The sequence below is a fragment of the Oncorhynchus gorbuscha genome, unplaced genomic scaffold, assembly GCF_021184085.1.
Source record: "Oncorhynchus gorbuscha isolate QuinsamMale2020 ecotype Even-year unplaced genomic scaffold, OgorEven_v1.0 Un_scaffold_541, whole genome shotgun sequence".
Classification (NCBI taxonomy): domain Eukaryota; kingdom Metazoa; phylum Chordata; class Actinopteri; order Salmoniformes; family Salmonidae; genus Oncorhynchus; species Oncorhynchus gorbuscha.
In genome coordinates, this window is record NW_025745368.1 from 563,110 (window position 1) to 576,912 (window position 13,803).

The 13,803-nt window shown below is 45.6% G+C and overlaps 1 protein-coding gene across 1 annotated transcript in view; it reads right to left on the bottom strand.

Annotated features, from left to right (window-relative positions):
- The window catches only part of LOC124018528 (ubiquitin-associated domain-containing protein 2-like), a 34,209-nt gene extending 30,308 nt beyond the window's left edge, over positions 1–3,901 (bottom strand). Inside the window, 5 exon segments of the mRNA XM_046333861.1 lie at positions 452–558; positions 2,603–2,634; positions 2,637–2,721; positions 3,238–3,362; positions 3,727–3,901. Coding sequence (XP_046189817.1) covers positions 452–558; positions 2,603–2,634; positions 2,637–2,721; positions 3,238–3,362; positions 3,727–3,757 — 380 coding nt within the window. The 5' untranslated portion in view covers positions 3,758–3,901.
- Positions 3,902–13,803: the final 9,902 nt, after the last annotated feature.

The following is a 13,803-nucleotide window of genomic DNA, read 5'->3' on the forward strand; positions in this document are numbered from 1 at the left end:
CAGCCCAGTTAGAGGTCCCACTGTGAAGGACAGGTGTAAAGGTAGAGGTACTCACAGTCCGGCAGGCAGCCCAGTTAGAGGTCCCACTGTGAAGGACAGGTGTAAAGGTAGAGGTACTCACAGTCCAGCAGGCAGCCCAGTTAGAGGTCCCACTGTGAAGGACAGGTGTAAAGGTAGAGGTACTCACAGTCCAGCAGGCAGCCCAGTTAGAGGTCCCACTGTGAAGGACAGGTGTAAAGGTAGAGGTACTCACAGTCCGGCAGGCAGCCCAGTTAGAGGTCCCGCTGTGAAGGACAGGTGTAAAGGTAGAGGTACTCACAGTCCGGCAGACAGCCCAGTTAGAGGTCCCGCTGTGAAGGACAGGTGTAAAGGTAGAGGTACTCACAGTCCGGCAGGCAGCCCAGTTAGAGGTCCCACTGTGAAGGACAGGTGTAAAGGTAGAGGTACTCACAGTCCGGCAGGCAGCTCAGACACCTGGTAGTCAAACAGGTAGAGAAACGCTTCGGACAGCAGGAAGTCCACCAGTGCAGTGAGCACCCACGTCCCAAACAGGAAGGACTACAGGAAGTGGAACAGGATGTTACAGTTAGGCCTACAGGAAGAACCAGGATGTTACAGTTAGGCCTACAGGAAGAGCCAGGATGTTACAGTTAGGCCTACAGGAAGAGCCAGGATGTTACAGTTAGGCCTACAGGAAGTGCCAGGATGTTACAGTTAGGCCTACAGGAAGATCCAGGATGTTACAGTTAGGCCTACAGGAAGAGCCAGGATGTTACAGTTAGGCCTACAGGAAGAGCCAGGATGTTACAGTTAGGCCTACAGGAAGAGCCAGGATGTTACAGTTAGGCCTACAGGAAGAGCCAGGATGTTACAGTTAGGCCTACAGGAAGAGCAGGATGTTACAGTTAGGCCTACAGGAAGAGCCAGGATGTTACAGTTAGGCCTACAGGAAGAGCCAGGATGTTACAGTTGGGCCTACAGGAAGAGCCAGGATGTTACAGTTGTTGTTACAGTTGGGCCTACAGGAAGAGCCAGGATGTTACAGTTGGGCCTACAGGAAGAACCAGGATGTTACAGTTGGGCCTACAGGAAGAACCAGGATGTTACAGTTAGGACTACAGGAAGAACCAGGATGTTACAGTTAGGCCTACAGGAAGAACCAGGATGTTACAGTTAGGCCTACAGGAAGAGCCAGGATGTTACAGTTAGGCCTACAGGAAGAGCCAGGATGTTACAGTTAGGCCTACAGGAAGAGCCAGGATGTTACAGTTGGGCCTACAGGAAGAACCAGGATGTTACAGTTGGGCCTACAGGAAGAACCAGGATGTTACAGTTAGGACTACAGGAAGAACCAGGATGTTACAGTTAGGCCTACAGGAAGAACCAGGATGTTACAGTTAGGACTACAGGAAGAACCAGGATGTTACAGTTAGGACTACAGGAAGTTACAGTTAGGCCTACAGGAAGAACCAGGATGTTACAGTTAGGACTACAGGAAGTTACAGTTAGGCCTACAGGAAGAACCAGGATGTTACAGTTAGGACTACAGGAAGAGCCAGGATGTTACAAATCAAATCAAATTTTATTTGTCACATACACATGGTTAGCAGATGTTAATGCGAGTGTAGCGAAATGCTTGTGCTTCTAGTTCCGACAATGCAGTGATAACCAACAAGTAATCTAACTAACAATTCCAAAACTACTGTCTTATACACAGTGTAAGGGGATAAGGAACATGTACATAAGGATATATGAATGAGTGATGGTACAGAGCAGCATACAGTAGATGGTATCGAGTACAGTATATACATATGAGATGAGTGTGTAGACAAAGTAAACAAAGTGGCATAGTTAAAGTGGCTAGTGATACATGTGTTACATAAGGATGCAGTCGATGTTGTAGAGTACAGTATATACATATGCATATGAGATGAATAATGTAGGGTAAGTAACATTATATAAGGTAGCATTGTTTAAAGTGGCTAGTGATATATTTACATCATTTCCCATCAATTCCCATTATTAAAATGGCTGGAGTTGGGTCAGTGTCAATGACAGTGTGTTGGCAGCAGCCACTCAATGTTAGTGGTGGCTATTTACAGTTAGGACTACAGGAAGAACCAAGATGTTACAGTTAGGACTACAGGAAGAACCAGGATGTTATAGTTAGGACTACAGGAAGAGCCAGGATGTTACAGTTAGGCCTACAGGAAGAGCCAGGATGTTACAGTTAGTACTACAGGAAGAACCAGGATGTTACAGTTAGTACTACAGGAAGAACCAGGATGTTACAGTTAGGACTACAGGAAGAACCAAGATGTTACAGTTAGGCCTACAGGAAGAGCCAGGATGTTACAGTTAGTACTACAGGAAGAACCAGGATGTTACAGTTAGTACTACAGGAAGAACCAGGATGTTACAGTTAGGACTACAGGAAGAACCAAGATGTTACAGTATGAAACAATGACATAACATAAAATCATATCATCATCATGATGATTTGATTAAACAACTGATAATCTGGGCAGCACGACTGCAATAAAGACCAGCTGGAACGCACCCAGTGAGTCTAACATAGGTTTACAAGCTGAAATGAACTTACAGCAAATTTTCTGCTGCCGAACCGTCTCTCAAGATGCGGAAGTTGTAGATGAGCAGACTGTTGCAGAAGGTGTCCTTTAGGTCCAGACAGATCAGTCTGCCACACACTAACCGCCATACCTTACAGAAGAGGAGGGAGGGTTGTTACACAGTACACACACACAGAGTTTCTAAACCCAGAGGTGCAACATCACAAGACTTCCGGGAATGCTTGAGAAACAGACTTGGCCGACCAGATTGTAAAATGTGTCCTTAGTTGTTAATTGTCAAGAAATCTAAATGCAAAACTGAGATTTGAGCCAATGTCTTAAGCAGCTGAAACTGTCATTACTACAACCTCGTGAAAGTGGCAATCTGACATGTAATCATTTTAATCAAAAACAACTTTATATCGAAGGAGTGTCTTCGATTTGACAGCCTGCACATGCGCAGTTCGGCACGAATACCATTAAAAGCAGATGACGTGTTCCTGGGCATGAGTTTAGCTAGCCAAAGGTCGGCTACAAGCGTGATCGGGGATTTCTATTGGAGAAGCAGTTCCTGCTTATCTTCATACTGTACTGTCTTTGGCAATATGATCCACAGGAGGAGATAGGAGAGGTTTACGACACTCTCTCTCTCTCTCTTTTCCGCTACCTGGTGCTGCAGCGTGATGGCCTGCAGGCTGTAGGTGAACAGGTGATTGTACTGTGGCAGGAGGGTCAGCACGACAGTCAGACCACTGAGGACCAGGAGGAGACCTTTAGACAGGGGGGCCTTATCTGTGGGGGGAGGCAACCAATCAATCAATCAATCACCTACCTGTAGGGCACAATCAATTTGATACTCTTATCAGAATTTACAGCAGAGTACTTGTTCCTGGTAACGTTATTAACCACATGGGGAAACCACATGCACCGTTCTGTCACTACAGTACTGAGCCAGCATTCAGCGTCGTTTATGAAATGAAACATCGAGCGATATCACGCAATACTAGACATTATGACAAAAATGGGAAAGGCTCGAATCGTCGATTGTACGCGTAGAAACGACGATGTGACCCGTTCAAATACTTAGATTCGTCTAGAATGAATGACAGGACCGAGCGAAAACACTCGTACACGAATCAACTAGTCTGGTACTTACCGAGCCCTCGGGAACCGGTGGTCGTGAACATGATGGAAAACGTTTAAAAAATATATATAATGACTGTCTGTGTAAAAGGCACTGCAAAATGAAGGTACAAACTTAGCTATAGTAGCTAAAAGTTAGAAAGAAAAAAACCCATCATAGTGAGATAGAGGGGAAAGGGTATCGAGTACGGTGGTCGAGTTCGTCCAAAATTGTTCGAGATTGTTGTTTTTGACACGCAAATCTCGAGATGCACCGAATAAAAATTTCCACATGAGGTCGCTATGTCACTATCAATGGTCAGTAAAAGGTTCTCGCTTATATTATAGCTGGTAAAACAGGTCATTGCCAAAATAACAAAACATACACTCAATTTGCATAACTTAAGTAATTGTATTTCTTCACTGGCCCTCGTTTCATTTAATCCATTTGCTGGATACTGTCCTCGTCAGCAGAAAGTGATCAAAGAGAGGTTTTGAGTGGCCTCTATTAAATGAACATCGTCAACAAAACCCCTCCTGACACCTGACGTGTTCTGTGATCAGCTGCCTGTTCTCACCCTCCCAGAGACATGTCAGAGGGTACTGAACAGAAGCTAGCGTTTTCTTCTCCACTCTCCGCATAAAGATCAAACCTCTGCCATCTCCGTGACAGTTGTTCCTGTGAAGAAGAAAAACATGCACCGTAGACACATTACTCATTCATCCTGAGATAAACCTCATCAGACAAGAGAACTTCTACACACACACACACACACACACACACACACACACACACACACACACACACACACACACACACACACACACACACACACACACACACACACACACACACACACACACACACACACACTATCATTGGCTGGTTCCCTCCAGAAGCCTGAAGTGATAATGCATTGTGCGTGGTTTCTTCATCCAGACTAGCGCTCTCCTAAGCACCCTCTGACAGCTTTAAGACCCTCCTCAGACACGGAGCGGGAGGTTTCTGTGTCAGCATTTATGTCTTCCCCTCCTAACGTCTGAGCCCCTCAGGAGATAGAGAGGCAGCATCGACAGAGGCTTTGTGTTGTGCAGTGTCCTCTGGCCCCAGTGTGTTTGATCTCCCTGTTTCATCTGTTCATCTTCTGGTCTGTCACCAGATGTCTTCTTCTCTGGTCTGTTGTAAAAGCACCAGATGTCTTATCTTTGTCTTCTTCTCTGGTCCTTTGTAAAAGCACCAGATGTCTTATCGTGTTGTCTTCTTCTCTGGTCCCAGATGTCTTATCGTGTAAAAAAGCACCAGATGTCTTATCGTGTTGTCTTCTTCTCTGGTCCTTTGTAAAAGTGTCTTAAAAGCACCAGATGTCTTATCGTGTTGTCTTCTTCTCTGGCCCTTAGTAAAAGCACCAGATGTCTTATCGTGTTGTCTTCTTCTCTGGTCCTTTGTAAAAGCACCAGATGTCTTATCGTGTTGTCTTCTTCTCTGGTCCTTTGTTGTAAAAGCACCAGATGTCTTATCGTGTTGTCTTCTTCTCTGGTCCTTTGTAAAAGCACCAGATGTCTTATCGTGTTGTCTTCTTCTCTGGTCCTTTGTAAAAGCACCAGATGTCTTATCCAGTGTTGTCTTCTTCTCTGGTCCTTTGTAAAAGCACCAGATGTCTTATCGTGTTGTCTTCTTCTCTGGTCCTTTGTAAAAGCACCAGATGTCTTATCGTGTTGTCTTCTTCTCTGGTCCTTTGTAAAAGCACCAGATGTCTTATCGTGTTGTCTTCTTCTCTGGTCCTTTGTAAAAGCCTTCTTCTCTGGTCCTTTGTAAAAGCACCAGATGTCTTATCGTGTTGTCTTCTTCTCTGGTCCTTTGTAAAAGCACCAGATGTCTTATCTTTGTCTTCTTCTCTGGTTGTAAAAGCACCAGATGTCTTATCGTCTTCTTCTCTGGTCCGTTGTCTTCTTCTCTGGCCTTTGTAAAAGCACCAGATGTCTTCTTCTCTGGTCCGTTGTAAAAGCACCAGATGTCATATCGTGTTGTCTTCTTCTCTGGTCCTTTGTAAAAGCACCAGATGTCTTATCATGTTGTCTTTTTCTCTGGTCCTTTGTAAAAGCACCAGATGTCTTATCGTGTTGTCTTCTTCTCTGGTCCTTTGTAAAAGCACCAGATGTCTTATCGTGTTGTCTTCTTCTCTGGCCCTTTGTAAAAGCACCAGATGTCTTCTTCTCTGGTCCGTTGTAAAAGCACCAGATGTCTTATCGTGTTGTCTTCTTCTCTGGCCCTTTGTAAAAGCACCAGATGTCTTCTTCTCTGGTCCGTTGTAGATGTCTTCTTCTCTGGTCCGTTGTAAAAGCACCAGATGTCTTATCATGTTGTCTTCTTCTCTGGTCCTTTGTAAAAGCACCAGATGTCTTATCGTGTTGTCTTCTTCTCTGGCCCTTTGTAAAAGCACCAGATGTCTTCTTCTCTGGTCCGTTGTAAAAGCACCAGATGTCTTATTGTGGTTGTCTTCTTCTCTTCTTCTCTGGCCCTTTGTAAAAGCACCAGATGTCTTATCGTGTTGTCTTCTTCTCTGGTTTGTAAAAGCACCAGATGTCTTATCGTGTTGTCTTCTTCTCTGGCCCTTTGTAAAAGCACCAGATGTCTTCTTCTCTGGTCCGTTGTAAAAGCACCAGATGTCTTATCATGTTGTCTTTTTCTCTGGTCCTTTGTAAAAGCACCAGATGTCATATCGTGTTGTCTTCTTCTCTGGCCCTTTGTAAAAGCACCAGATGTCTTCTTCTCTGGTCCGTTGTAAAAGCACCAGATGTCTTATTGTGTTGTCTTCTTCTCTGGCCCTTTGTAAAAGCACCAGATGTCTTCTTCTCTGGTCCGTTGTAAAAGCACCAGATGTCTTATCATGTTGTCTTTTTCTCTGGTCCTTTGTAAAAGCACCAGATGTCTTATCGTGTTGTCTTCTTCTCTGGTCCTTTGTAAAAGCACCAGATGTCTTATCGTGTTGTCTTCTTCTCTGGTCCTTTGTAAAAGCACCAGATGTCTTATCGTGTTGTCTTCTTCTCTGGTCCTTTGTAAAAGCACCAGATGTCTTATCGTGTTGTCTTCTTCTCTGGTCCTTTGTAAAAGCACCAGATGTCATATCGTGTTGTCTTCTTCTGTGAAATGATTCATCTTACTTATACAAATCACAGCTACTGAGATCAGGGGGTGTCAACGATCAGCACAACCTCAAACATGCTTATCCTTGCAAATCCACACCTCTTCTCTTAGTGCTCATTGAATGGTAAATCTGTGTTTAGGCTCGTTCATGTCATTCATTTCACTGTAAATTGAATGTATACTTACATCAGTGACATTCAGTGTATTTCGTGTGGTTGTAGTCTCGTGACATGACCGATCGTGTGGAACATTAGATGCTTTAATGAATGACATTGTGTTGGGTATTTTCAACAGGCAGCACTAGCTCTGACAGTCCCACTAATTGCTCTGCGGATGAATGATTATTTCTGCCTTAATGCATCTGTTGCCTTTAATATGACTGCTGGAGAGATTTCATTAGTGTTTCGGCCATGGCAACAAAGATGTACCTACACTGGTTGCTATAGTGCTCCTGTGGCTGTGAATTCTACTGTACATTAGGCGACCCCCCCCCCCTTGAAGAAAAACAATAGGACTTTCAACATCGTAGCCTTACCTGAAAACCAGCTATTCCTTTACCTTTCTATAAGATTAACTGTTAAACTCAGGATCCTGTCTTTCAAAGATGATTAGTAAAAATCCAGATAACTTCACAGATCTTCATTGTAAAGGGTTGAAACACTGTTTCCCATGCTTGTTCAATGAACCATAAACAATTAATGAACGTGCACCTGTGGAACGGTCGTTAAGACACAAACAGCTTAAAGACCGTTGGCAATTAAGGTCACAGTTATGAAAACTTAGGACACTAAAGAGGCCTTTCTACTGACTCTGAAAAACACCAAAAGAAAGATGCCCAGGGTCCCTGCTCATCTGCGTGAACGTGCCTTAGGCATGCTGCAAGGAGGCATGAGGACTGCAGATGCGGCCAGGGCAATGAATTGCAATGTCCTTACTGTGAGACTGGCAAAAGTGCTCTTCACTGACGAGTCACGGTTTTGTCTCACCAGAGGTGATGGTCGGATTCGCGTTTATTGTCGAAGGAATGAGCGTTACACTGAGGCCTGTACTCTGGATCAGGATCGATTTGGAGGTGTCGTGTCCATAATGGTCAGGGGCGGTGTGTCACAGCATCATCGAACTGAGCTTGTTGTCATTTCAGGCAATCTCAATGCTGTACGTTACAGGGAAGACATCCTCCTACCTCATGTGGTACCCATTCCTGCAGGCTCATCCTGACATGACCCTCCAGCATGACAATGCCACCAGCCATTCTGCTCGTTCTGTGCGTGATTTTCGCAAGACAGGAACGTCAGTGTTCTGCCATGGCCAGCGAAGAGCCCAGATCTCAATCCCATTGAGCACGTCTGGGACCTGTTGGATCGGAGGGTGAGGGATAGGACCATTCCCCAGGAAATGTCCGGGATCTTGCAGGTGCCTTGGTGGAAGAGTGCGGTTGTCATGTTTTGTCTTATATTGTCTTGTCATTTTGCTTTCCCTTCTGTTCGTTTTCCCCCTGCTGGTCTTATTAGGTTCGTTCCCTTTTTTCTCTCTCCCTCCCTCTCTCTCTTCTCTCTATCGTTCCGTTCCTGCTCCCAGCTGTTCCTATTCCCCTACTCAATCATCTAGTCTTTTCACACCTGTTCCGTATCTTGCCCTCTGATTAGAGTCCCTATTTCTCCCCTTGTTTTCCGTTTCTGTCCTGTCGGATCCTTGTATATTGTTCGCCGTGCTGTGTCTTTGTCTCGCCCTGTCGTGTCTTGTTTCCCTCAGATGCTGCGTGTGAGCAGGTGTCTGAGTCTGCTACGGTCGGTGCCTTCCCGAGGCAACCTACAGTTAATGGTCGAGTCTCCAGTCTGTCCTCGTCACTACGAGTGGAATTAAGTTTTTATGTTTTGTTTTCTGCTCTGATTGTCCAGGAGTATTGCCTATTTCCTTTACTGGAATAAAGACTCTGTTTCGCCAAGTCGCTTTTGGGTCCTCATTCACCTGCATAACAGAAGGATCCGACCAAGAATGGACCCAGCGACTATGGATTCTCTCTACTCTACTCTCGAGTTCCAGGGAGCGATGCTCGGCAGACACGAGCAGGAATTGTCTGCTGCTCGGCATGCCGTGGAGACCCTGGCCGCTCAGGTCTCCGACCTCTCAGGACAGTATCAGAGTCTTCGTCTCGTGCCACCAGCTACTTCCTGGTCTTCCGAGTCTCCGGAACCTAGGGTTAATAACCCACCATGTTACTCTGGGCAGCCCACTGAGTGCCGCTCCTTTCTCACCCAGTGTGATATAGTGTTCTCTCTCCAACCCAACACATACTCAAGAGAGAGAGCTCGGATTGCCTACGTCATATCACTCCTTACTGGTCGGGCTCGGCAGTGGGGCACAGCTATCTGGGAGGCAAGCGCTGAGTGTACTAACGATTATCTGAACTTTAAAGAGGAGATGATAAGGGTTTTTGATCGTTCAGTTTTTGGGAAAGAAGCTTCCTGGTCCCTGTCTTCCCTATGTCAAGGTAATCGATCCATAACGGATTACTCTATAGAGTTTCGCACTCTTGCTGCCTCCAGTAACTGGAACGAGCAGGCGTTGCTCGCTCGTTTTCTGGAGGGACTCCACGCTAAGGTTAAGGATGAGATTCTCTCTCGGGAGGTTCCATCCAGCGTGGATTCTTTGATTGAACTCGCTATTCGCATTGAACGACGGGTAGATCTTCGTCACCGAGCTCATAGAAGAGAGCTCGCGTTAACTGTGTCTCCCCTCCGACACTACCATCTTTCCCCACTGACTCAGGTGTTGAGCCCATGCAGCTGGGGGTATTCGCATTTCGACTAAGGAGAGGGAACGGAGAATCACCAACCGCCTCTGTCTCTATTGCGGTTCCGCTGGTCATTTTGTCATTTCATGTCCAGTTAAAGGCCAGAGCTCATCAGTAAGCGGAGGGCGACTGATAAGCGCTACTAGACGGTCCTCTCCGTCAAGTACCTGTACTACCTTACCGGTCCATCTACGCTGGACCGGATCGGCAGCTTCCTGCAGTGCATTAATAGACTCTGGGGCGGAGGGCTGTTTTATGGACGAAGCCTGGGCTCGGGAACATGACATTCCTCTCAGACAGTTAGGGGAGCCCACGGTCATGTTCGCCTTGGATGGTAGTCCTCTCCCCAGTATATTATGTGAAACCCTACCTTTAACCCTCACTGTATCTGGTAACCATAGTGAGACCATTTCTTTTTTGATTTTTTGTTCACCTTTTACACCTGTTGTTTTGGGTCATCCCTGGCTAGTGTGTCATAATCCTTCTTTTGATTGGTCTAGTAATTCTATCCTTTCCTGGAACGTTTCTTGTCATGTGAAGTGTTTAATGTCTGCTATTCCTCCTGTTTGTTCTGCTCCCTCTTCACAGGAGGAACCTGGTGATTTGACAGGAGTGCCGGAGGAATATCATGGTCTGCGCACGGTCTTCAGTCGGTCCAGAACCAACTCCCTTCCTCCTCACCGGTCGTATGATTGTTGTTCTGATCTCCTCAAGAAGCGTTTTGCATCCGCTCCTATCCTTGTTGCACCTGACGTCACTAAACAGTTTATTGTCGAGGTTGACGCGTCGGGGGTGGGCGTGGGAGCCATTCTGTCCCAGCGCTCCGATACTGACGATGGGGTCCACCCTTGCGCGTATTTTTCTCATCGCCTGTCACCGTCGGAACGTAACTATGATGTGGCTAACCGTGAACTGCTCGCCATCCGTTTAGCCCTAGGCAAATGGCGACAGTGGTTGGAGGGGCGACCGTTCCTTTTGTCGTTTGGACTGACCAAAGGAACCTTGAGTACATCCGTTCTGCCAAACGACTGAATGCGCGTCATGCTCGTTGGGCGTTGTTTTTCGCTCGTTTCGAGTTCGTTATTTCTTATTGCCCGGGTACTAAGAACACCAAGCCTCATGCTTTATCCCGTCTCTTTAGTTCTTCTGTGGCTTCTACCGATCCCGAGGGGATCCTTCCTGTTGGGCGTGTTGTCGGGTTGACTGTCTGGGGAATTGAGAGACAGGTTAAGCAAGCACTCACTCACACTCCGTCGCCGCACGCTTGTCCTAGTAACCTTCTTTTCGTTCCTGTCTCTACTCGTTTGGCTGTTCTTCAGTGGGCGCACTCTGCCAAGTTAGCTGGCCACCCCGGCGTTCGGGGTACGCTTGCTTCTATTCGCCAGCGGTTTTGGTGGCCTACTCAGGAGCGTGACACGCGCCGTTTCGTGGCTGCGTGTTCGGACTGCGCGCAGAATAAGTCTGGTAATTTTTTTCTGCTTCTGCTCCTGGTCTTGCTGGGTCTCAGTCTGTTCCCTGCCACCGCATCTCTCCTGTTCTTGTTCCTGCCCTTGCTGTGTCTCAGTCTGTCCCTAGTTGTTACTCTCCTGGCCTGTTTGGTCCTGTTTGCTCTAAAGCTTTCAGTTCTCTACCCGTGTCTCATTTTTTTTTTAGAGTAGTACCCTAGTTTCCCTTTTTATCGTTTTCCGTTACGGTCCTGAGGAGAGGAGTTGGGTTCTTTCTCGGGACGTGCTGGACCGTTTGTGATCTATGATTTCCTCCGTTGCCGCCAGTGTTCCTCCTCGAGTGCGCCAGGAGGCGCTCGGTGAGTGGGGGGGTACTGTCATGTTTTGTCTTATATTGTCTTGTCATTTTGCTTTCCCTTCTGTTCGTTTTCCCCCTGCTGGTCTTATTAGGTTCGTTCCCTTTTTTCTCTCTCCCTCCCTCTCTCTCTTCTCTCTATCGTTCCGTTCCTGCTCCCAGCTGTTCCTATTCCCCTACTCAATCATCTAGTCTTTTCACACCTGTTCCGTATCTTGCCCTCTGATTAGAGTCCCTATTTCTCCCCTTGTTTTCCGTTTCTGTCCTGTCGGATCCTTGTATATTGTTCGCCGTGCTGTGTCTTTGTCTCGCCCTGTCGTGTCTTGTTTACCTCAGATGCTGCGTGTGAGCAGGTGTCTGAGTCTGCTACGGTCGGTGCCTTCCCGAGGCAACCTACAGTTAATGGTCGAGTCTCCAGTCTGTCCTCGTCACTACGAGTGGAATTAAGTTTTTTTATGTTTTGTTTTCTGCTCTGATTGTCCAGGAGTATTGCCTATTTCCTTTACTGGAATAAAGACTCTGTTTTCGCCAAGTCGCTTTTGGGTCCTCATTCACCTGCATAACAGCGGTAACATCTCACAGCAAGAACTGGCAAATCTGGTGCAGTCCATGAGGAGATGCACTGCAGTACTTAATGCAGCTGGTGGCCACATAAGATACTGACTGTTACTTTTGATTTTGACCCCCCTCTTTGTACAGGGACACATTATTCCATTTCTGTTAGTCACTTGTTCAGTTTATGTCTCAGGTGTTGAATCTTGTTATGTTCATACAAAAATGTACACATGTTAAGTTTTCTGAAAATAAACGCAGAGGACGTTTCTTTTTTTTGCTGAGTTTTATGTTTCTGCCTTTTGTACTTTCAATACCCAGTAGGTTGATCCACGTGTCTAGTGGTCATCTGAGGAGCCTCGTCTAGATCAAGATAAACATCCAGCGTTCTTTTCAGGGACTGTTTTTGTTTAACGTTGACCTTTGCCAATACAAAATACCGATGAATAACAGTGTAAAACTCTTCTGCTTGTTTCATTCCTTTAAAACTCACCACTAGGATATTGGATAATAAACCATTAAGAGCATCGTTAAAGCTCATTAGAGAAGAGAAGGGATTGATTGCTATTAGAATATGTTTAACAACGTCCCAACGTCTTTAAGTGACTTTGTTGTTGTTTTGGACAGGTTCCAATACGATTAGATCTATAATGAGGTATTCCTCTTTCTACCTAGATGCTTAACATATAGCGCCTCTATTATTCCTTCATTCATTCGTTCATTAATGAATTGCGTTCATTAGAGTGTTGTTAATTGAATAAGGATCCATGAGGCCAGTGATCAGTGATAGTTGCAACCTTCACAGAGGCCTCGACGGGGAAACTCCCTTGTGTCTCTACACTTTATAATGAAATATCCTTTATCAAATTAGACTTTTGTGTGTTCAACTATGTAATGATGGATATGATTATATATATTATATTCCCCTTGATTAGATTATTGGGACGACTCATTGACGCAGTGAATTGCACTCTAGGATCCTGTGTTTAACAGGTGGACAACATCTGCTCTCAATCAGTGGCTGTTGCATATTGTTTGGTTCATAAATGTATTCTCCATAATCACCTCTAGTCGTCAACAATTTATGTTAATTTAATTTTCCACAATGAGATTGACTTTATACTTTTTCAATAACTCTTCATCTCTTTATGTGGCGCCTCTGTTGCCCTCTCATACTGCATTTAAACTGTATTACCAGTCTACTCCTGTCTTACTCTGACCAGTGAGCTGCTTCTTCATTTCAGCTGTATTACCAGTCTACTCCTGTCTTACTCTGACCAGTGAGCTGCTTCTTCATTTCAGCTGTATTACCAGTCTACTCCTGTCTTACTCTGACCAGTGAGCTGCTTCTTCATTTCAGCTGTATTACCAGTCTACTCCTGTCTTACTCTGACCAGTGAGCTGCTTCTTCATTTCAGCTGTATTACCAGTCTACTCCTGTCTTACTCTGACCAGTGAGCTGCTTCTTCATTTCAGCTGTATTACCAGTCTACTCCTGTCTTACTCTGACCAGTGAGCTGCTTCTTCATTTCAGCTGTATTACCAGTCTACTCCTGTCTTACTCTGACCAGTGAGCTGCTTCTTCATTTCAGCTGTATTACCAGTCTACTCCTGTCTTACTCTGACCAGTGAGCTGCTTCTTCACTAGGAACATCTACAATCTACTAATTACACCTAACTTTGCCTCTCCGTCAGTTGACTTGATATATACACTCTTAGAAAAAAGGGTTCCAAAAGGGTTCTTAGGCTGTTCTCATAGGAGAACCCTTTTTGGTTCCTGGTAGAACCCTTTTTGTGGTTCCTGGTAGAACCCTTTTTTT